This window comes from Pseudochaenichthys georgianus, chromosome 3 (genome assembly GCF_902827115.2).
Source record: "Pseudochaenichthys georgianus chromosome 3, fPseGeo1.2, whole genome shotgun sequence".
Taxonomy (NCBI): domain Eukaryota; kingdom Metazoa; phylum Chordata; class Actinopteri; order Perciformes; family Channichthyidae; genus Pseudochaenichthys; species Pseudochaenichthys georgianus.
In genome coordinates, this window is record NC_047505.1 from 53,367,640 (window position 1) to 53,392,148 (window position 24,509).

At 45.4% G+C, this 24,509-nt stretch overlaps 1 protein-coding gene across 1 annotated transcript in view; it reads left to right on the forward strand.

Annotated features, from left to right (window-relative positions):
* The first annotated feature begins 409 nt into the window (after positions 1–409).
* The window catches only part of sv2ba (synaptic vesicle glycoprotein 2Ba), a 33,981-nt gene continuing 9,881 nt past the window's right edge, over positions 410–24,509 (forward strand). The window contains 5 exon segments of the mRNA XM_034110545.2: positions 410–623; positions 12,562–12,742; positions 15,275–15,426; positions 15,970–16,103; positions 19,842–19,931. Of these exon segments, the coding sequence (XP_033966436.2) occupies positions 467–623; positions 12,562–12,742; positions 15,275–15,426; positions 15,970–16,103; positions 19,842–19,931 (714 nt within the window). The 5' untranslated portion in view covers positions 410–466.

Genomic DNA, 24,509 nt, shown 5'->3' on the forward strand with positions numbered 1-24,509 from the left:
ACCTGCAGCAGCACGGAGAGGAACTTACGGCTCCTTGGGAGGATTATGCCATTATAGGTTACAACTTGAGCTTTTCTTAGAGTACCACGGCTACCGGGGAAAGTCAGTCCTGCTTTGCTAACACCAAGCAGGAACCATGGATGACCCCTATCGCAACAACGTGACCCAGCAGGGGACAGGAGGTGGAGAATACACCCACACCCAGGAAGGAGGAGGAGGAGGAGGTCAAGAGGGCTACCCTTACCAGGCGGACTACCCTCCTCAGGAAGAAGACGCTCGAAGCGACGCCACCGAGGGCGCGGACGATGACGAGCAGATGTACGAGGGCGAGTATCAAGGCGTTCCCCATCCCGATGAGATCAAGGAGGCTCGGAGGGCGGCTCGGCTGGAGGCCAGGAGGAAAGCTCGGCAGGCTGCACAGCAAGAGGAGGAGGAAGACAACCTGCCGGAGCAATACGAAACCCTGATGGAGGATTGTGGCCACGGGCGATTCCAGTGGATGCTGTTCGTGGTGCTGGGTCTGGCGCTGATGGCTGACGGCGTGGACGGCTTCGTGGTGGGCTTCGTGCTGCCCAGCGCTGAGAAGGACATGTGCATATCCAACTCTGACAAAGGGATGCTGGGTAAGTGACGGCAACGGGAGGGAAGGTGGGGGAAACTTGATGCATGTGGTGCGATGGAAAGTCACAACAATGCCACTGAATGGAGGTTGCTACTGAAAGAAATACCCACTTGTTACTTAAATGGTAATTTGTCCTGACATGTGTATTTCCAACTGCTGGGTGAGTGACAGCAATACATCAAACTGAATCAAATCAAACTTTATTTGTAGAGTCCAATATCACAAGAAAGAAAGTTGGGCTTTAAAAACAAACAACAACATTGTACACTGAACAAAAATATAAACGCAACACTTTTGTTTTTGCTCCCATTTCTCATGAGATGAACTCAAAGATCTAAAACATTTTCTATAAACACAAAATAACCATTTATCTCAAATATTGTTCACAAATCTGAACAAATCTGTGATAGTGAGCACTTCTCCTTTGCCGAGAGAATCCATCCCACCTCACGGGTGTGGCATATCAAGATGCTGATTAGACAGCATGATTATTGCACAGGTGTGCCTTAGGCTGGCCACAATAGAAGGCCACTCTGAAACGTGCAGTTTTGCTTTATTGGGGGGGTCTGGGGGGGTCCGAAAACCAGGCAGTATCTGGTGTGAGGGGTAGGGTTAGGGTAATGTTGTGAATCGAGTGGCCCATGGTGGTGGTGGGGTTGTGGTATGGGCAGGCGTATGTTATGGACGACGAACACAGGCCACTCGATTCACAACATTACCCTACCCCTACCCCTCACACCAGATACTGCTGGTTTTCGGACCCCCCCCCAGACCCCCCCAATAAAGCAAAACTGCACGTTTCAGAGTGGCCTTTTAGTATGGCCAGCCTAAGGCACACCTGTGCAATAATCATGCTGTCTGATCAGCATCTTGATATGCCACACCTGTGAGGTGGGATGGATTCTCTCGGCTCACTATCACAGATCTTTTCAGATTTGTGAACAATATTTGAGAGAAATGGTTATTTTGTGTTTATAGAACATGTTTTAGATCTTTGAGTTCATCTCATGAAAAATGGGAGCAAAAACAAAAGTGTTGCGTTTATATTTTTGTTCAATGTATATGACGGAGTTACAGCAAAATGAGAAGACAAGTGTGTGGAATACAAATAGAAATGAAAAAGTGCAGAGAAGGACATGTGCATATCCAACTCTGACAAAGGGATGCTGGGTGAGTGACGGCAACGGGAGGGAAGGTGGGGAAAACTTGATGTATGTGGTGCGAATTGTATTTATACATACCGGAGTAAAACCGCCAAACTCAGGGACAGCTTTAATCCGCATGCCATGAGAGAGACTTAAACTCCTTCTGTAACCAGCCGATTCTGCGGAGAGCAGAGAGCATGCTGGCCTCTCCAGGTCATGTTGCTGCAGATTAATTTCATCTGTTGCCATCAGGGCGAAGATATGCTCTACCTGCTCTCAAGACAAATCGCTTTTCAGAATCAGTCATCCCCTCTGCACTCAAACTTTTAAATTCTTGACAGGTTTTTTAACTTGATTATTTTCTTATTTATTGTGGTGCTATGAACTATTTATCGTGTAAATTGGAATGATCCACATCCAAATAGCTTATGTGCATATGACCATAACACTTTTTAATCTTTTTGGAGTCAAAGGGAGGGAAGGTGGGAAAACTTGATGTATGTGGTGGGAATTGTATTTGTGCCTAAATTAAATGATAATCTTGAAAAAAAGATATTTCGCAAACAGAGAAAGACTGTTAATGTCAACCAGTATTGTTCTGAAGATGTAATAGTAAATGCAAAAAGGGGAAGCAATAATACAAGTCGACAGTTATGCTAACCCTAGCCCTAACCCGTCCTCCAGCAACTCTTCAAGCTAAATGCTAACGTAAGTATGCTAGCAAAGTGTTGTATGATGAAAACCATGTTAATAATAATAATAATAATAAGTCCTTACATTTATTATAGCGCTTCTTTTCAATGACTCAAAGCGCTTTTACATATACACACATTACACATATATCATACATGCAAATGTTCATTATTTAAGTTTAGCTTGTTAGCATGCTAATACTTGCTAGTAATAACCAAACCAAAAGTAAACCCTAATAGGATGGGAATGTCATTTATTGTGGAGTTTATTTAGTCATAAACCAAAGTAAAGTACATTTTGACTGACGATGTTGTAAGGGGTAAAGTTATAGGATGATTTGAGTTGTATTTCAAACTATATCAGAGTTCATTGTAATTCAACCGATAGTTAAGAAATGTTAACGGCTTGATGGCGCTACAGGACATTTCAGGGGATAGCAGAGCTTTACAGAATGTATCATGAATGTCTTTACACAATTTCACAACAGTCCATTTAATGTTGACGATATATTTCTGGACTTTGGTGAACTAAGTGACTGACAAGCGTTGCCATCACTCCGACTCCAATGTCCTATAAAGGGATATACACCCTGTTGGTAACTCTAATGATCCAATCTATCCAGTGAGGATGAACCCCATCAGAGAGATGATTGGCTGCAGTGCTTTGCAGAAACAACATGCTGCGTTTGGCTTTTCTTGTTGGCTCATGGCTTCAGCACAGAGCGTCAGGCAGAAATACCCCTCAGCCCCTGGAACAAATGATGGGGAAAAGCTTGGCTCTTTTTTGGGCAAATGCTAAAAATGAGAACATACCCAACAGTGTGAATCCTAAAAGATGGACCATAGTGGAACCACTATGAAGTTACTGGATAGTGAGGCTTGGCGTTGGGACCACAACCGTCTGGAAGTTGACTTTAGGCACAGCACACCACATGCTAACTGTTCAAACATGTTAAATGCCAGACATAGGAATGGGCAGCTGCTTTTAACATATAATCAATGTTGAGTATTGTGTATTAAGAAACCATAAACAGTTATAGAGTGGCGAAGTCACGCCCATCTACTTCCGGTCCATGGAACATTATTTTGGAAAAATAATGTATTGAAGTCAATGGAGAGAGAAAACGTATCTTTCGATCCCGTTTGAATTGTGCCATGAATTAAACATATGATGTTTGTCAATCTTAAAAAATAATTTCCATATCAAAAAAGTCACAGTTTGTCGTAAAGCTGTTGAAATATAAGACTATGAAAAATACACAACTAGAAAGACTACAAATCCCAGAGTCGAGTATGTTACAATTGTTTTCCTCCACTAAGAGATAGCTAAAACCAGCGCCATATAGATATAATCTATCTATATGGCGCTGGCTAAGATAAGATAACTTTAACAAGATGCCTGTGTGCTTAGTACCAGGTTGTTATCATGGCAGCATTGGGTCTTGCTCGTTCTTTCGCTTCCCGTCTGATGAAAGGACCAGGAGTGGCTGGATCAAGTTAGCTACCTAGCTAGTAGCTAGCACGGAGTTAGCATTACAGCCTTGTCATTTTTATTAGCCTTAACATGAAGTAACATCAAGTAACCCAACATGTTAAACAGTAAGAGTAGTAGTCATATTTCGTGAACCCTTTGAAGAGTACTGTCACCCCGGGGTGATCATTCTATAATACACCATTTAAGCCCGGGGGAAAGAAATGCTAACGCTAACGCTACATTAGCATCTGCCATCTTTTCTACTTCATGCTATCTGCACAAATGGTTGACATTAAACATTAAAAAGACCAGGCAGTTCAGAGGGAATCAAAGGCAGGCAGGCAGCTTTGCATGACCTTCTGGACGTGTTTCATTGTGGTGATAGTGAGGATAGTCAATCGTTTTGTTGACAAGACAGTAGTGACGGCCATCTTGGTGACGTGTGTTGTTCTGCGAGACCAGAGATGTAGTTCATTGAGCGTTTCACACAAAAAATGTGTTACTTCACAGTTTTACGACACATTTAAATTTTTTTGACTTGCAAAATTATCTTTTAAATTGACAAACATCATAGGCCTATGTGTAATTCGTGGCACAATTCAAACGGGATCGAAACATAATCTTTCTCTCTCCATTGACTTCAATACATAATTTCCCATGGAGTTCCCCCGTCAAAAGTGTTGAGTTTAGTCTTTTTTCATGTTTTTGTTTTGGTTCATTTTCGTATCCCACTTCCTGTTTTATTTTGACACTCACCTGTTATGCATCACATTACATTACATGTCATTTGTTAGACGCTTTTATCCAAAGCGACTTACAGACATTAAGTACTGTGGACAATCCCCACAGGAGCACTTTGGGGTGAGGTGTCTCAGGGACACACCGGCATACTGACTGCAGTGGGACTCGAACTTGCTACCCCCTGATTCAAAGTCCAGCACACTATCCACTGAGCCACAGCCTCCCATTATGCTTCAGTCGAGGTCTCTTGACTCCCTACCCTTGTGTGTGTCTCCCGCTCTCATCAGCGCCAGCCCTCATTGTCTCCACCTGTTACCTCTTGTTTAAATCCCCCAGTCTCCCCTTGTGTCGTGTCAGTTGGTCCTGTCCCGTCTCCCTGCGATTACTCACCTTGCCTCAAGCCTGATTTATGCTCTGGAATGATTTTGTACGTTTGTTCCTCACTTTTTGTCACCTCATCAAGAGTGTCGATCCTTATTTATTATCCTCTTCTTTGGAAATAAAGTATCTCACTCATACTTCACCTCTGTCTCATAATAATACCTTGAGTTTCCAAGTCTGTGACGAATTTAAGGAAACAGATTAAATCGGGTTGGGCCTGGCTGGACTTATCTTTTACGCTAACAAAACATTTATTGCTGAGTAATCAACTTATTACAACGTTGACAAAGACGTTTAATTAATAACCCTATACGTTTGTAGTGTTTGAAATCTGAAAATACATTTAATTAAAGTCAACGTCTAATTTTTCCGTTCAGTGCCGACTTTTCCGACCAATTACGACCACACAACAATATATAACAACAATACAAACCATTATACAAAACATATACACAAGTACAAACTTAATTACTATGACAACGCAATTCCCCACTGTGTAGCTTCCATGGCTCGTCCAAAACGTTGATTACAGTTAAGTGAAATCTGTTGACAGAAAACACGTAATTAAAGTTTCAGTTTCTTCCGTGCAGTAAACACTGAGATCTGTCAGCTTGGTGGGAAGTGCACCTCGAAGGCTCCTGACTTTCTGTGCAGACAGCCGCGCTGCAAATTAAAGCCCCGCGCCTTATTTCCCAGGCTTCGTGTGCAGCCAGGCGATGTGGCAGATTGCTCGTTCGCTCATTTCATCGTAACAACGGCCTCGTGGGATGAGGCTTCGCGAGAGATTGATGAGGATCCCGGTGGTGATTGTGTTCGGTGTGTGTCCCCGGGCTAATATGGAGCATGTTGCAGCAGCCGGAGAGCCTCAGGCCCCTGACAGCGGGGGGTGAGTGCAGAGCGGGAAGGGGGCTGAGCACAGGAAGTAGATCTGCAGACTCACGCTCTGTTCCACAGACTCAGCAGAAAGGTTTCCACTCTTCATGTCTCTTCTACATCAACATGTGTCCCCTCTTCTTCATGTCTCTTCTACATCAACATGTGTCCCCTCTTCTTCATGTCTCTTCTACATCGACATGTGTCCCCTCTTCTTCAAGTCTCTTTTACATCGACATGTGTCCCCTCTTCCTCATGTCTCTTCTACATCAACATGTGTCCCCTCTTCTTCATGTCTCTTCTACATCAACATGTGTCCCCTCTTCTCCATGTCTCTTCTACATCAACATGTGTCCCCTCTTCTTCATGTCTCTTCTACATCAACATGTGTCCCCTCTTCTTCATGTCTCTTCTACATCAACATGTGTCCCCTCTTCTCCATGTCTCTTCTACATCAACATGTGTTCCCTCTTCTCCATGTCTCTTCTACATCAACATGTGTCCCCTCTTCTTCATGTCTCTTCTACATCAACATGTGTCCCCTCTTCTCCATGTCTCTTCTACATCAATATGTGTCCCCTCTTCTCCATGTCTCTTCTACATCAACATGTGTCCCCTCTGTGGAAAGAGACTCTGAAAGTTTCAGGAACAAAGATTTTCTCTCTTTTTGATCAATTTCTATAAAAACCTGTCTGAAAATGAGCTGATCAGATTTTGGCCACTTTATGATGTCATAACGATGTGTTGTCTTGAGTAACCATTAGCCAATCAGCAACAAGGTAACCCCTCCCCCCCTTATCACCTGAATCTCCTCTAGAGCTCCATTGAGTTCTTTTTAACCAAACCTCTCTCAGAGGGGCGTGGGGAGGGGCTCCTTATTTTCATCTAAAGTAACAGACAGAGAATCAGCACTTTGGAAACAGGGCTGAAACAGAGGGGATTATGGGTAATGCTGCAATGATCTGTTTGGTGTTTCAGCCAATCAGAGACAGGCTCTGGATATAACTGAGACCTGTGATATATTGATGAGAAACAGTATGATAGGAGACCTTTAAAACTCTGAGAAAGGCATGCTGGGTAAGTGACAGCAAACGGAGAGAAAGGCTATTTGTTCCAAAATGAAATAACAATCTGGAAACAAAGATATTTGGCAAACAGCAAGGCCGTTAATTTCAACCAGTATTGTTCTGGAGATGTAATAGTTAACACAAAAAAGGGAAACAATACTAAAAGTCTACAGTCACGCTAACCCTAACCCGTCCTAGCAATTCTGAGAGCTAAATGCTAACGCGAGCATGCTAGCTAAGTGTTAACAGACAGAAATGTTTTCAATCTTAGCCGTACTCTTTGAAAGCAGATAGACTCCCAACACTTCTGTTAAAAAGAGGAGGAATAATTGTGGGCGCCCTTACCCTTGAAGGTGGTGCAATTGTTTATCCTTTCGGGTGAAAATGAAAGAGGCGTATAGTGGGAGACTCTGGGGACAACGAAGAGGAAGTGCAGGCTTCGTGTAGTTGCCTTTAACGAGTTCTCTCAAGGATTTTCTAAACTTGCAATTAAAAAGGTCTTTCATAACACACAAGATGGTTCGATGATGTTTCCCTGCAACTATTAACGGGATAGTCAAACATATATTTGGTGTTTAACATGAAGACAATCGAATGAGATGTCCAGTTTTGTTTTACGTCTTTTCCCGTTTGATTATCTTTGACTTTTTAAAGGTTTGTAGAGATTTTCTTTCTTTGATGAAAACTACTTTTACTGTTGCATGACATGTAAAAAATACATCTCCTCTGGTGCATCAGACTTTGCTCTTCCTTAGTCTTTGTAAAACCTAGCTGACTTGCTAAATCCAGTTATTTAAACTAAAGCAATGTGTGAAGTTGCTATAACGTCCTTTAATGCTGACCAATGAGAAGCAAGAACAGATATAACACGTAAGCATCCATGGCACCACCTTCCACCAATACCGATCACCTATCGATGTAACCTTTCACAAGTAGCTACACAGGTTTAATTAATGTATAGAGATTTGCAGATATATGTTTAAGAGTTAGTAGTAGCTTAGCGTGAGAGGGTAATATCGTACATGACGACTTAGTCTGGATTTATTGGCACAATATTTAGTATTTTTTAGATATTTGGTGTCATGTTTGTTGAATGTCATTTAAAAATGTTTAAAATATACTTTTTATCAAGGTCACATGTATACCACATTAAGTTTCTCGATATTAGCAAGCTAACAGAATAAGACACCACATATTCTTTCACACACAGTGACGTCACGAGCTACCCACAATGCAACACGCGCCATATATATATATAAATACGCCATTTTCCTGGAGGTGCAAATATCCTGGAGGTGCAGCTAGCTAAAGTAGCCAGGCAGAGCGCACTAGGTTTTTTTTCTGAATTAACGACCGAAGAAATCGCTGCATGTCTTCGGATGACATCTCTGGACTTGAGGGGTGTGCGCTAGGTCGTTATCGGCGTAAGGAAAAACGACCCTCGAAAGTGGCCTTCGTCGATTTTGGCTGCATCTACGTCTAATTTCTGGAAACACCAGGTGAACACTTGTCACGATAATATTATCATGCCATTCCATATATGTGGTATTTTAGAGTTGACTAGATATTGATTAAGGCAATAGACATTGATATTCAGTACAGGAAGCTGAGCAACACCTAGACGGTGTACGGCTGCTTGCACCTCGCGTAAACCGGCGGATACCGGAAGTACGGTGTCGCGCTCGGCCCAATACCCGTATGTGTGTGTGAAAGAATGAATGTTATCGGCCAATGAAATTAGCATAATCAGTGGAGCGTCATAGATTTAGTGTAAGTATGCACTCGGTTTTCACAATTGATCATCGCAAATAGCCATACAAAGGATAACATGTTGTTCGGACAAGAGCACAGATAAAAGTGAGTCGATGTGGTATACAGAGCAACCGACTCCACGATAGGAGGAAGTTATCGGCGAAGCGTTGGACACAAAACAGAGACATGTAAGACAGGAGGTCAGTTTTGGCGTCTTTGTGTTTCCAACATTACGTTTCCCTTTCCTTTATTTCAACACGGACAGAATGTGAAGATTCCTTCGGTTTTGTGATATTTTTTTGTTTCAACGTTGCTTTAAAACAGGGGTGTCAAACTCAAGGCCCGGGGGCCACATTCGGCCCGCGACTTCATTTTATGTGGCCCCACAAGAGCTTGCAAAGAATATAATATGTTTATTATACGGTTACATGCTACAGAAGCACGTTGCCCATAAACTACATGTCCCACAATGCATCTCAAATATGACTTTTTTCTCAGAATTGGCATTTTTTCATAGAATTCCTTTTTCTCAGAATTAGATTTTTATTTCAAAATGTCACTTCTATTTATTTTTTCTCCAGAATTTGGCTTTTCTTTTTAAATCATTTTGGGACATACGCACTGAAGAGACTTGCAATTATTTGCCCAAGAATTCTGCTTTCAGACGTAGTTAATTATGAAGTTATTACCCTATCCCATGATAATCCAATGCAGAGGCAATAATGTAATACATTATTTTATATATGATATATTATATATATGTATTTTTTTTTATATAGTCTTAAAGTTACAACCGGCCCTTTGAGTGCAACCATAATGCTGATGTGGCCCGCGATGAAATTGAGTTTGACACCCCTGCTTTAAAACATCGTGGAAGCAGTTGCGACAAATCATAGGATAACCCACTGATGACGTTTAATTTGTGACAGCATTCAAAACAGGGTTTCTTAATTTTGACTTTATGAACAGACGGTTCCGGCTGCAGACCAACACTTGAAACTCACTGAATTGCTACTAAATCAATCAATAGTCAACCAAAGAAAAGCAGAACGACTGGATGGGACGACAGGGTGTCCATCGCTCAGCGCTCATAACACTCGAGAAGTGTCATCGAGGAAAAGCCTCATGTTCTTTGATAATGCACCCGGTAGATATCGTACTGATGTGGAAGGCATGCCACTCCAGTGCCTGACGTTATTTATTCTCCCGAGTCATTATCTCTTTATCCAGATGTCCGCTTCCACTTTTAATAATAACAAAATCCCCATATCCCCTGCAGGGATTCGTTGTCTTCCCTGCTCTCAAGGACACTAGCAGGTGCATGGCGGCTTGTTTCTGCAGACTTTGATCCTCCACCTGAAGGACAGGCTGTCAGACTGTGCATGTGTGCACCTTAGAAGCATGCACCTTGCCTTAAGCAACAACTTGGCCAAGATAAGAGGTGACATATTAGCCTTGAAGCTTTACTTCCAGGTGTCCTTATCGTTGTCTTGTTCGTTTCTTGCGGCTTGGCGTGTTTGGATAGTCGAGTAATCCACAAGGTGAACACTATGGCTCCTCGTGCTGTTAAGCAGCTTATTCCTGCTGTAATTAGGGCTGTGTAGTAAAAACACAGAGCAGGCAGCAGGTAAAGATTTAAAACTACTCGGAGAAGAGAAGTGCCCAGGTTGTAGGTTTTAAATCCTGACACCGAGCGCCCGTCTCTCCCGGAGAGTCGTTAAGAAAAGCAGGAACATAATCATTGTTATCTCCTCGCAGCAGTAATGGGCGGCGCAGTTGGAGGCTGGTAGAAAGCTGTTGCTTCACGACTAAATGAAATGCCAAGGCGGACTTTCTGCCTGGTGCATGCTGGGAAAAGGCTCCACCTCGCTGTCACTCAGAGCGGAAATCTGCAGATAAAATGGCGAGAAGAAATCCATTTTGCAATAAACAAAAATAAAATGTCAGATTTTAAAGGTAAAATATTGTGGAAACGATGCATTCAATGACCTTTATGACTCAGCTGTTCTGGGAACGCTATTATCAGGCAAACGTGGATTTATTGTTCTCCGTACATCATTATGAATATTCAGATTATCAGAGCATCACAGTGACTTCAAGCCGAGAGGGTTTTATTATTGTTTCTCTAAACCTCTGAACTCATACGAGGGTAAAGAGAGCCCCCTTGTGGAAATCAGGACTCATGTTTTACTCTTTAAAGTAGAGACACTACATACTGATATACACCTGGACATCAGCAGGAGAGGACTCTTTAAAGTAGAGACGCTACATACTGATATACACCTGAACATCAGCAGGAGAGGACTCTTTAAAGTAGAGACACTACATACTGATATACACCTGAACATCAGCAGGAGAGGACTCTTTAAAGTAGAGACACTACATACTGATATATACCTGAACATCAGCAGGAGAGGACTCTTTAAAGTAGAGACACTACATACTGATATACACCTGAACATCAGCAGGAGAGGACTCTTTAAAGTTGAGACACTACATACTGATATACACCTGAACATCAGCAGGAGAGGACTCTTTAAAGTAGAGACACTACATACTGATATACACCTGAACATCAGCAGGAGAGGACTCTTTAAAGTTGAGACACTACATACTGATATACACCTGAACATCAGCAGGAGAGGACTCTTTAAAGTAGAGACACTACATATTGATATACACCTGAACATCAGCAGGAGAGGACTCTTTAAAGTAAAGACACTACATACTGATATACACCTGAACATCAGAAGGAGAGGACTCTTTAAAGTAGAGACACTACTGATAAACACCTGAACATCAGCAGGGGAGGACTCTTTAAAGTAGAGACACTACATACTGATATACACCTGAACATCAGCAGGAGAGGACTCTTTAAAGTAGAGACACTACATACTGATATACACCTGCACATCAGCAGGAGGGGACTCTTTAAAGTAGAGACTCTACATACTGATATACACCTGAACATCAGCAGGAGAGGACTCTTTAAAGTAGAGACACTACATACTGATATACACCTGAACATCATCAGGTGAGGACTCTTTAAAGTAGAGACACTACATACTGATATACACCTGAACATCAGCAGGAGAGGACTCTTTAAAGTAGAGACACTACATACTGATATACACCTGAACATCAGCAGGAGAGGACTCTTTAAAGTAGAGACACTACATACTGATATACACCTGCACATCAGCAGGAGGGGACTCTTTAAAGTAGAGACTCTACATACTGATATACACCTGAACATCAGCAGGAGAGGACTCTTTAAAGTAGAGACACTACATACTGATATACACCTGAACATCATCAGGAGAGGACTCTTTAAAGTAGAGACACTACATACTGATATACACCTGAACATCAGCAGGAGAGGACTCTTTAAAGTAGAGACACTACATACTGATATACACCTGAACATCAGCAGGAGAGGACTCTTTAAAGTAGAGACACTACATACTGATATACACCTGAACATCAGCAGGAGAGGACTCTTTAAAGTAGAGACACTACATACTGATATACACCAGAACATCAGCAGGAGAGGACTCTTTAAAGTAGAGACACTACATACTGATATACACCTGAACATCAGCAGGAGAGGACTCTTTAAAGTAGAGACACTAACTGACATAGAACTGAACATCAGCAGCCCCTTTAAGTCCATAGTATCTTTACTTTAACTTAAGTGAAGTACTTAGTGCTTCGACCAACAATGGCCTATTTTTCCCGATTGGAGTAAAAATGTAACTTGTCCTTTGAGTGTAAAATTCCTCCTCTAATGAGGTGTGTGTGTGTTTTCTTGCAGGTCTGCTGGTGTACGTGGCGATGATGGTGGGGGCGTTGGTGTGGGGGGGTCTGAGTGATAAGATGGGCAGGAGGAAGTGTCTGATCTACGTCCTGAGCATCGACCTGGTCTTCTCCTTCCTCTCCTGCTTCGCGCAGGGCTACGGCTTCTTCCTCTTCTTCAGGATCTGCTCCGGCTTCGGGTGAGACGGCACATTTACATGAATATACAAATCAGTCCACCGGGAGCACAAATAGGGCCGTCTTCTGGTTAAAACTGCCACTTACGGCCCCTACGCACTACAGCTTCGACCGCTTCGAAAACGGTGTCCAGCGCGACTGGAGCACAGAGGATGCTTCAGGCTGACTTTAGTGAACTACGGGACCCTGTATCTCCCATTAGATAATTGCCTAACGGCCCGAACTGCATTGTGGGAAGCAGCAGCTTTCCTGGCGTTTCAGGCTGAAAAAGTTGAGCAATGTTCAACTTTTGAAGCTTTTGAAGCTTTCGGCGGAAGCGGCAGCCAATCAAATCATACGCCAGTACAAGCTCTAGCCAATCAAACCGCGTGCTTGTGTGTCAGGGGCGGGAGATTCATGTGATTGGTTGTTGGTCGAGTTTCAGCCCCTCCCGCCGGCAAGCGACAACGCACGCCGCCGTGTGTAGGGGCCGCTAGGATCCTGAAAATGTCAGAAAACGAGTCCACTTACTCCCAAAACATGTTCAAAAGGGTCCAAATCGGTCTAGCCATCAACCGACTGTATGCTAATTGTGTTGTTGTTATAATAACTGTCCGTTTCCATAATGTATTTTAGTTTGTCACATTTTGACGGGAAAAGCACATCTACTTTTACCACCAGAGTTGATTTTATAAGAACTGTCCTTTCCCATAATCGACCCTTCGGTTTGACGGGAAAAGCAAATCCCCGTATTCGCATTTGATGATATTTGTTCCAGAATAAGACGCCTGACATTTAACGTTTGATGAGTAATGAAAGTCATTTTATTGTCAATCTTTCAGTGTGTGTACAGACAGAGAGATCGAAATACCGTTTCCCACAATCCTGAATACAAAAACACAAATATATATAAAAATATGTATAAATATGTATATCCTATATATACACAATCAACCGACACATTTATACACACTGAATATTGACGCTGAATCAAATAGTTTTCCTTAAAATATAAATCCCTTCTACATACGCCTCACAACAGGAGATGTCTGTGTGTTGTCTCTGTTGTCTCTGTTCCTGATCACACCAATTAGTGAACAATGCTCTTGTTTTTCATGTGAGCTTTTTATTGCGGACTTCCTGCTGTCTCGAACACCTCGGGGTGAAACCGTCGCTGTGCACAGATTGATGTTGCCGTCACACTTTGATAATGATAACGGCCTGAGTGTACCGACATGCAACATTGATGTTTTTGCCGAGCCAAAGAACAACAAGTCGTGAAAATAAAACAGTTTCTGAGGCCCTTGATAGTCATTACCTGTCCCCGTGTTTCTTCACTAAACACACGGAGCAGGCACATGTATGGAAGCAAACAAGAGACAGACGTATTTTAATTTTATCAGACACCGAATTTATAGCATTGAAAATAATTACTTTGAAAATCATGTATCTGAATTTTGTTTGCTCCGAATTTACCTACGTGAAATAAAAATGTAAAAATTCAAGTTAAAAAAATTCGGATGTTCAAATTCAGATCCCAAGAATTCAAGTGAAAAAAATTCGACGTCAAATATTTCAGTGTTTAAAATTCGATGTAAAAAAATTCGGTCTATAATAAAATTCAAATACTTCTGTCTCTCGTTTGCTTCCATACACACATGATTGTTTTGAAGTTAAACATCATTCGATTTCCCTCTTGGATAGCAGCCGTATTTTCTGGATAGCTAGATATCAGGAGTGATGTGTCTGTTTCAGAACAGACGGTAAAACGTCCAGGTGAAGTCAACGGAACAACGGGCGAACAAAGACAGCATTAATGCATACGGTAGTGTTTCCCATAGGCAGAGTTGGGTGTAATTATATTACTTTGTCGGTAACGGAGTAGTGTAACGCGCTACTTTTATAATTCAGTAATCACACTACAGTTACTAACATTGCCCCGACACGCAAAGAACACATGCTAAGGTGAAGCTAACGCACATAGCTGTTGTTTATTTATATCACACACCCAGTCGGTTCTTCTTCTCTGTTTTCCGGTTGTTGCCTGTTTTGAATGACGCATACACACTACCGCCGCCTGCTGGTAAGGAGAGTTATTGCCACTCACGCATGCGCAGTTCGTACGTGCTCGGCTGAAGTCTTTGCGGTGTCTGGTTCCAGTGCAACACATGGCGAGGCGTCCTTTACACGGGTGAGCTTTTAAAGCAGCAGCATGTGTCCCTATCAGTTTTTAAACACACTATCTGTACAAAAGAAAGCTGGGTCAGGAGTTCAGGTCCAATACATGTTGAGGAATAACAAAGCACACAATGCACATTCAATTAGAAGTGACAAACGTGCATCGGCCGTAAAAAGGAATGCGATGTAGGGTCCGAGCTACAACACAAAGATATCTTCCTAAAATGACCCAAATATGTTTATGAACCCAACAGTGACTTCAAATGATGTTTGACATAGCTCCTTCCTTATGCACCTTTATTCACCACAGGAAGTGATCCACGAAATCCTCCAACGACCACGTGTTGTTTTAGAGATTATTTGCGTGTCCTCCCCAGAATCGGCGGCTCCATCCCGATCGTGTACACGTACTTCACGGAGTTCCTGCAGATGGATAAACGTGGAGAGCATCTGAGCTGGCTCTGCATGTTCTGGATGTTGGGGGGGCTTTACGCCTCTTTCACCGCCTGGGGAATCATCCCACACTACGGTAACACACACACACACACACACACACACACACACACACACACACACACACACACACACACACACACACACACACACCACACACACACACACACACACACACGCACACACACGCACGGACACACACACACACACACACACACACACACACACACACACACACACGCACACACACACACGATTAAACAGAGGTGGGAAGTAGTGGAGTACAAATACTTCGTACATTTTTCTGGTATCAGTACTTTACTCCACTACTTATTTTTCTGACGACGTTTAACTTTCTACTTCTCTCATGTTGAACTCAAATACCTGTACTTTCTACTTCTCACATGTTGAACTCAAATACCTGTACTTTCTACTTCTTACATGTTGAACTCAAATACCTGTACTTTCTACTTCTTATAGCTGCTAGTCATGGGTACTTTTTACTTAAGGACACTTCAAAGCCCATACTTCTAACATGTACGAACAAACTGCAGGAAAGGGAAACCCCACGAAGCAGAATCGGCCTCTTTAACAGACTCTTCCACTGATTGTGTTCCAGGTTGGGGATTCGCCATCGGGACAGAGATCCAGATCCACAGTTGGAGATTATTCATCTTCGTGTGTCTCTTCCCTGCGTTGGCTGCTCTCATCGGAGTCATCTTCATGCCGGAGAGCCCTCGTTTCCTCCTGGAGGTCAGAGCCAATGTCTCCAAATTAAATCAAATAAGTGGTTTTATTGTCACTGAAAGCAAGATTAACATCAAACTCAAATACACGTAGCGTTTCTATGCTAATATGCATTATGCTGTAAGTCTAGTCGACGGCTCAGAGTCTTGTTGTGAACCCAGACATGTTGAGTACCAACGTCTTATGTCAGAAATGTATAGTACGGGTCCCCAGCTCATAGAAACTGCCGGATTATATCTTGCATATGTTGGGCGATATGCGCTATTAGCACAAGTTGCGTTAATTAGCATTAATTACCACTATAGCCTACGGTATGTGGACAATAGTTTGGACGTGGCCGATCTGGACCATTTTGGAGTAGTTTGGGGGGTTATTTAAGATTCTGTCAGATTCTGACAGTTTCAGGACCCGTAGTGGCAGTTTTAACCAGAAGATTGCCATATTTGTGGACTACTTTTTATAAATTGTGCGTCTATTTTGAGATTTTTTTAGTGGATTCTGGATCATTTGAATTCGACAGATTGCCTATTTTTTGGAAGGAAAGTCGTCATAATAGCTCAATCATTTCCATCTTGTGCTCTCTATATCCAATGGTTCATGGTCCACTGCTCATGGTAGTACAAATCAGTCCACGAGAGGACACATATTGGCACTTTCTGCTAATAATATGGCAATTTCTGATCCTTAAACCGTCAGAAATGGATCCAGCATCCTCAATGACCCCCAAAGCCACTCCACCATTGTTGAAATCGACCAAGCCATTTTCCACTATTGCCCACAATGTATGCTAACTGTGAGAATCTTGGGGTGCTCAACATTCCCGGGGTTCGCCGTGGTGGCAACTCGACGGTATGTGAGTGTGAAACATTGGTTACGCTGAGTCATCCTCAGCAACATGCCACTGCTGTGCTAAGTTAGCGACAGGCTGCTAAGGCGCCACCACCCACCCAGCGCTTCTCCTCCAGGACAAAGACCTCCGACCACATGTGGTGTTGTGTCTGTATGTGACTGCTCCAACATGTACACACACACACACACACACACACACACACACACACACACACACACACACACACACACACACACACACACACACACACACACACACACACACACACACACACACACACACACACACACACACACACACACACACACACACACACACACACACACACACACACACACACACACACACACACCAAAATGATCACACATTTCCCCATCTGATAAGAGGCAGCAGACCTCATGGGAACAACTCAACTGGTTTTAGTGTTTTTGGGAAGAACAGCTGAGGTGGAAGTAACTCAGTACATTTACTTAAGTACAATTTGACATACTGTTACTTTACTTGAGTATTTCCATCTTATGCTACTGTGTACTTCTACTGCACTACAGTTCAGAGGTAAAGGGTGTACTTTTCCTCCACTACATGTATTTAATACCTTTAGTTACTTCTCAGATGTGGATGAATGATGTGAAATATATTCAGGTGTTGAATCAGACTTTAGTTCCACCTGGAGTAAATCCACCAGCTACCCTGCAGTCTACAAAGTACTTCAGACTAGCTGCACCTTCACCAGCTACCCTGCAGTCTACAAAGTACTGCAGACTAGCTGCACCTTCACCAGCTACCCTGCAGTCTACAAAGTACTTCAGACTAGCTGCACCTCCACCAGCTACCCTGCAGTCTACAACGTACTTCAGACTAGCTGCACCTTCACCAGCTACCCTGCAGTCTACAAAGTACTTCAGACTAGCTGCTCCTTCACCAGCTACCCTGCAGTCTACAAAGTACTTCAGACTAGCTGCACCTTCACCAGCTACCCTGCAGTCTACAAAGTACTTCAGACTAGCTGCTCCTTCACCAGCTACCCTGCAGTCTACAACGTACTTCAGACTAGCTGCACCTTCACCAGCTACCCTGCAGTCTACAAAGTACTTCAGACTAGCTGCACCTTCACCAGCTACCCTGCAGTCTACAAAGTACTTCAGACTAGCTGCACCTTCACCAGCTACCCTGCAGTCTACAAAGTACTTCAGACTAGCTGCACCTTCACCAGCTACCCTGCAGTCTACAAAGTACTTCAGACTAGCTGCACCTTCACCAGCTACCCTGCAGTCTACAAAGTACTTCAGACTAGCTGCACCTTCACCAGCTACCCTGCAGTCTACAAAGTACTTCAGACTAGCTGCACCTTCACCAGCTACCCTGCAGTCTACAAAGTACTTCAGACTAGCTGCACCTTCACCAGCTACCCTGCAGTCTACAAAGTACTTCAGACTAGCTGCACCTTCACCAGCTACCCTGCAGTCTACAAAGTACTTCAGACTAGCTGCATCTTCACCAGCTACCCTGCAGTCTACAAAGTACTTCAGACTAGCTGCACCTTCACCAGCTACCCTGCAGTCTACAAAGTACTTCAGACTAGCTGCACCTTCACCAGCTACCCTGCAGTCTACAAAGTACTTCAGACTAGCTGCTCCTTCACCAGCTACCCTGCAGTCTACAAAGTACTTCAGACTAGCTGCACCTTCACCAGCTACCCTGCAGTCTACAAAGTACTTCAGACTAGCTGCACCTTCACCAGCTACCCTGCAGTCTACAAAGTACTTCAGACTAGCTGCTCCTTCACCAGCTACCCTGCAGTCTACAAAGTACTTCAGACTAGCTGCACCTTCACCAGCTTTGAGGACACTTTCATGATCAATCATTATAAAACATATCATATATATTATTCTGAAATGGACCAATCTGCACAACGACTACTTTTACTGTCTTTCACTATATTTAGATGAGAATACTTTTCTACTTTCACTTGAGGAACATTTTGAATGCTTTTACTGTAACAGAGTATTCCTACACTCTCTGGTACTTCTACTTTTACTCAAGTACAAGACCTGAGTACTTCAACTTTTACTCAAGTACAAGATCTGAGTACTTCTCCTTTTACTCAAGTACAAGATCTGAGTACTTCTCCTTTTACTCAAGTACAAGATCTGAGTACTTCTACTTTTACTCAAGTACATGATCTGAGTACTTCTACTTTTACTCAAGTACAATATCCGAGTACTTCTACTTTTACTCAAGTACAAGACCTGAGTACTTCTCCTTTTACTCAAGATCTGAGTACTTCTACTTTTACTCAAGTACAAGACCTGAGTACTTCTACTTTTACTCAAGTACAAGACCTGAGTACTTCTACTTTTACTCAAGTACAAGATCTGAGTACTTCTACTTTTACTCAAGATCTGAGTACTTCTACTTTTACTCAAGTACAAGACCTGAGTACTTCTACTTTTACTCAAGTACAAGACCTGAGTACTTCTACTTTTACTCAAGTACAAGATCTGAGTACTTCTACTTTTACTCAAGTACAAGACCTGAGTACAGGTACTTTTACTCAAGTACAAGACCTGTGTACTTCTACTTTTACTCACGTACAAACCTGAGTACTTCTACTTTTACTTAAGTACAAGACCTGTGTACTTCTACTTTTACTCAAATACAAGACCTGAGTACTTCTACTTTTACTCAAGTACAATATCTGAGTACTTCTACTTTAGTCAAGTACAAGATCTGAGTACTTCTACTTTTACACAAGAACAAGATCTGAATACTTCTACTTTTACTCAAGAACAAGATCTGAGTACTTCTTCGACCTCCAAAGCTAGATGAAAACGTGTGTGTGTGTGTGTGTGTGTGTGTGTGTGTGTGTGTGTGTGTGTGTGTGTGTGTTTCAGGCTGCTCGACACGACGAAGCGTGGATGGTCCTCAGGCGAGTCCACGACACCAACTGGAAGGCCAAGGGGGAACCGGAGAGAGTTTTCACGGTAAGACTTTTCATAGATTCATTCACCTTTCAGATTTTCATTGAACCGGTTTCAATATTTAACGATTTGTTCTTTTGTTACAATACACCGTTATTTATAAAGAACTTTAAAACTCTCGGTCACATGGCGTTCCCTCTCTCTCTGTCACATGGCGTTCCCTCCCTCTCTCTCGGTCACATGGCGTTCCCTCTCTCTCGGTCACATGGCGTTCCCTCTCTCTCTCGGTCACATGGCGTTCCCTCTCTCTCGGTCACATGGCGTTCCCTCTCTCTCGGTCACATGACGTTCCCTCTCTCTCGGTCACATGGCGTTCCCTCTCTCTCTCTCGGTCACATGGCGTTCCCTCTCTCTCTCGGTCACACGACGTTCCCTCTCTCTCGGTCACATGACGTTCTCTCTCTCTCTCTCGGTCACATGACGTTCCCTCTCTCTCGGTCACATGACGTTCCCTCTCTCTCTCTCGGTCACATGACGTTCTCTCTCTCTCTCTCGGTCACACGACGTTCTCTCTCTCTCTCGGTCACACGACGTTCCCTCTCTCTCTCGGTCACATGACGTTCCCTCTCTCTCTCGGTCACACGACGTTCCCTCTCTCTCTCGGTCACACGACGTTCTCTCTCTCTCGGTCACACGACGTTCCCTCTCTCTCTCGGTCACATGACGTTCCCTCTCTCTCTCGGTCACATGACGTTCCCTCTCTCTCGGTCACACGACGTTCCCTCTCTCTCTCGGTCACACGACGTTCCCTCTCTCTCTCGGTCACACGACGTTCCCTCTCTCTCTCGGTCACACGACGTTCCCTCTCTCTCTCGGTCACACGACGTTCTCTCTCTCTCGGTCACACGACGTTCCCTCTCTCTCTCGGTCACATGACGTTCCCTCTCTCTCTCGGTCACACGACGTTCTCTCTCTCTCGGTCACACGACGTTCCCTCTCTCTCTCGGTCACACGACGTTCCCTCTCTCTCTCGGTCACATGACGTTCCCTCTCTCTCGGTCACACGACGTTCCCTCTCTCTCGGTCACATGGCGTTCCCTCTCTCTCTCGGTCACATGGCGTTCCCTCTCTCTCTCGGTCACATGACGTTCCCTCTCTCTCTCGGTCACATGACGTTCCCTCTCTCTCTCGGTCACATGACGTTCCCTCTCTCTCTCGGTCACATGACGTTCCCTCTCTCTCGGTCACACGGCGTTCCCTCTCTCTCGGTCACACGGCGTTCCCTCTCTCTCGGTCACACGGCGTTCCCTCTCTCTCTCTCGGTCACACGACGTTCCCTCTCTCTCGGTCACACGACGTTCCCTCTCTCTCTCTCGGTCACACGACGTTCCCTCTCTCTCGGTCACACGGCGTTCCCTCTCTCTCTCGGTCACATGACGTTCCCTCTCTCTCGGTCACACGGCGTTCCCTCTCTCTCTCTCGGTCACATGACGTTCCCTCTCTCTCGGTCACACGGCGTTCCCTCTCTCTCGGTCACACGGCGTTCCCTCTCTCTCGGTCACACGGCGTTCCCTCTCTCTCGGTCACACGGCGTTCCCTCTCTCTCGGTCACACGGCGTTCCCTCTCTCTCGGTCACACGGCGTTCCCTCTCTCTCTCTCGGTCACACGGCGTTCCCTCTCTCTCTCTCGGTCACACGACGTTCCCTCTCTCTCGGTCACACGACGTTCCCTCTCTCTCTCTCGGTCACACGACGTTCCCTCTCTCTCGGTCACACGGCGTTCCCTCTCTCTCGGTCACATGACGTTCCCTCTCTCTCGGTCACATGGCGTTCCCTCTCTCTCGGTCACACGGCGTTCCCTCTCTCTCTCTCGGTCACATGGCGTTCCCTCTCTCTCGGTCACACGGCGTTCCCTCTCTCTCTCTCGGTCACATGGCGTTCCCTCTCTCTCGGTCACATGACGTTCCCTCTCTCTCTCGGTCACATGACGTTCCCTCTCTCTCTCTGTCACATGACGTTCCCTCTCTCTCGGTCACATGACGTTCCCTCTCTCTCGGTCACATGACGTTCCCTCTCTCTCGGTCACATGACGTTCCCTCTATCTCTCGGTCACATGACGTTCCCTCTCTCTCGGTCACATGACGTTCCCTCTATCTCTCGGTCACATGACGTTCCCTCTCTCTCTCGGTCACATGACGTTCCCTCTCTCTCTCGGTCACATGACGTTCCCTCTCTCTCTCGGTCACATGACGTTCCCTCTCTCTCTCGGTCACATGACGTTCCCTCTCTCTCGGTCACATGACGTTCCCTCTCTCTCTCGGTCACATGACGTTCCCTCTCTCTCGGTCACATGACGTTCCCTCTCTCTCTCTGTCACATGACGTTCCCTCTCTCTCGGTCACATGACGTTCTCTCTCTCTCTCTCGGTCACATGACGTTCCCTCTCTCTCGGTCACATGACGTTCCCTCTCTCTCTCGGTCACATGACGTTCCCTCTCTCTCTCTGTCACATGACGTTCCCTCTCTCTCGGTCACATGACGTTCCCTCTATCTCTCGGTCACATGACGTTCCCTCTCTCTCGGTCACATGACGTTCCCTCTCTCTCTCGGTCACATGACGTTCCCTCTCTCTCGGTCACATGACGTTCCCTCTCTCTCGGTCACATGACGTTCCCTCTCTCTCTCGGTCACACGACGTTCCCTCTCTCTCGGTCACATGACGTTCCCTCTCTCTCGGTCACATGACGTTCCCTCTCTCTCTCGGTCACATGACGTTCCCTCTCTCTCGGTCACATGACGTTCCCTCTCTCTCTCGGTCACATGACGTGACCGAGAGATGACGTTCTCTCTCTCTCGGTCACATGACGTTCCCTCTCTCTCGCGGTCACATGACGTTCCCTCTCTCTCTCTGTCACATGACGTTCCCTCTCTCTCGGTCACATGACGTTCCCTCTCTCTCTCGGTCACATGACGTTCCCTCTCTCTCGGTCACATGACGTTCCCTCTCTCTCTCGGTCACATGACGTTCCCTCTCTCTCTCGGTCACATGACGTTCCCTCTCTCTCGGTCACATGACGTTCCCTCTCTCTCTCGGTCACACGGCGTTCCCTCTCTCGGTCACACGACGTTCCCTCTCTCTCTCTGTCACACGACGTTCCCTCTCTCTCTCGGTCACACGGCGTTCCCTCTCTCGGTCACATGACGTTCCCTCTCTCTCTCGGTCACAAGGCGTTCCCTCTCTCTCTCGGTCACATGACGTTCCCTCTCTCTCTCGGTCACAAGGCGTTCCCTCTCTCTCTCGGTCACATGACGTTCCCTCTCTCTCTCGGTCACATGACGTTCCCTCTCTCTCTCGGTCACAAGGCGTTCCCTCTCTCTCTCGGTCACATGACGTTCCCTCTCTCTCTCGGTCACAAGGCGTTCCCTCTCTCTCTCGGTCACATGACGTTCCCTCTCTCTCTCGGTCACAAGGCGTTCCCTCTCTCTCGGTCACACGACGTTCCCTCTCTCTCTCGGTCACACGACGTTCCCTCTCTCTCTCGGTCACTTGACGTTCCCTCTCTCTCTCGGTCACAAGGCGTTGCCTCTCTCTCGGTCACACGACGTTCCCTCTCTCTCTCGGTCACACGACGTTCCCTCTCTCTCTCGGTCACACGACGTTCCCTCTCTCTCGGTCACACGGCGTTCCCTCTCTCTCTCTGTCACATGACGTTCTCTCTCTCTCGGTCACATGACGTTCCCTCTCTCTCTCTGTCACATGACGTTCCCTCTCTCTCGGTCACATGGCGTTCCCTCTCTCTCTCTGTCACATGACGTTCTCTCTCTCTCGGTCACATGACGTTCCCTCTCTCTCTCTGTCACAAGGCGTTCCCTCTCTCTCTCGGTCACATGACGTTCTCTCTCTCTCTCTCTCGGTCACATGACGTTCTCTCTCTCTCTGTCACATGACGTTCCCTCTCTCTCGGTCACATGACGTTCCCTCTCTCTCGGTCACATGACGTTCCCTCTCTCTCGGTCACACGACGTTCCCTCTCTCTCGGTCACACGGCGTTCCCTCTCTCTCTCGGTCACACGACGTTCCCTCTCTCTCTCGGTCACACGACGTTCCCTCTCTCTCTCGGTCACACGACGTTCCCTCTCTCTCTCGGTCACATGACGTTCCCTCTCTCTCTCGGTCACACGACGTTCCCTCTCTCTCTCGGTCACACGACGTTCCCTCTCTCTCTCGGTCACACGACGTTCCCTCTCTCTCTCTCGGTCACATGACGTTCCCTCTCTCTCGGTCACATGACGTTCCCTCTCTCTCTCGGTCACATGACGTTCTCTCTCTCTCGGTCACACGACGTTCCCTCTCTCTCGGTCACATGACGTTCCCTCTCTCTCTCTCGGTCACACGACGTTCCCTCTCTCTCGGTCACATGACGTTCTCTCTCTCTCGGTCACACGGCGTTCCCTCTCTCTCTCTCGGTCACACGACGTTCCCTCTCTCTCGGTCACACGACGTTCCCTCTCTCTCGGTCACACGGCGTTCCCTCTCTCTCTCTCGGTCACACGACGTTCCCTCTCTCTCCCGGTCACACGACGTTCCCTCTCTCTCGGTCACACGGCGTTCCCTCTCTCTCTCGGTCACACGACGTTCCC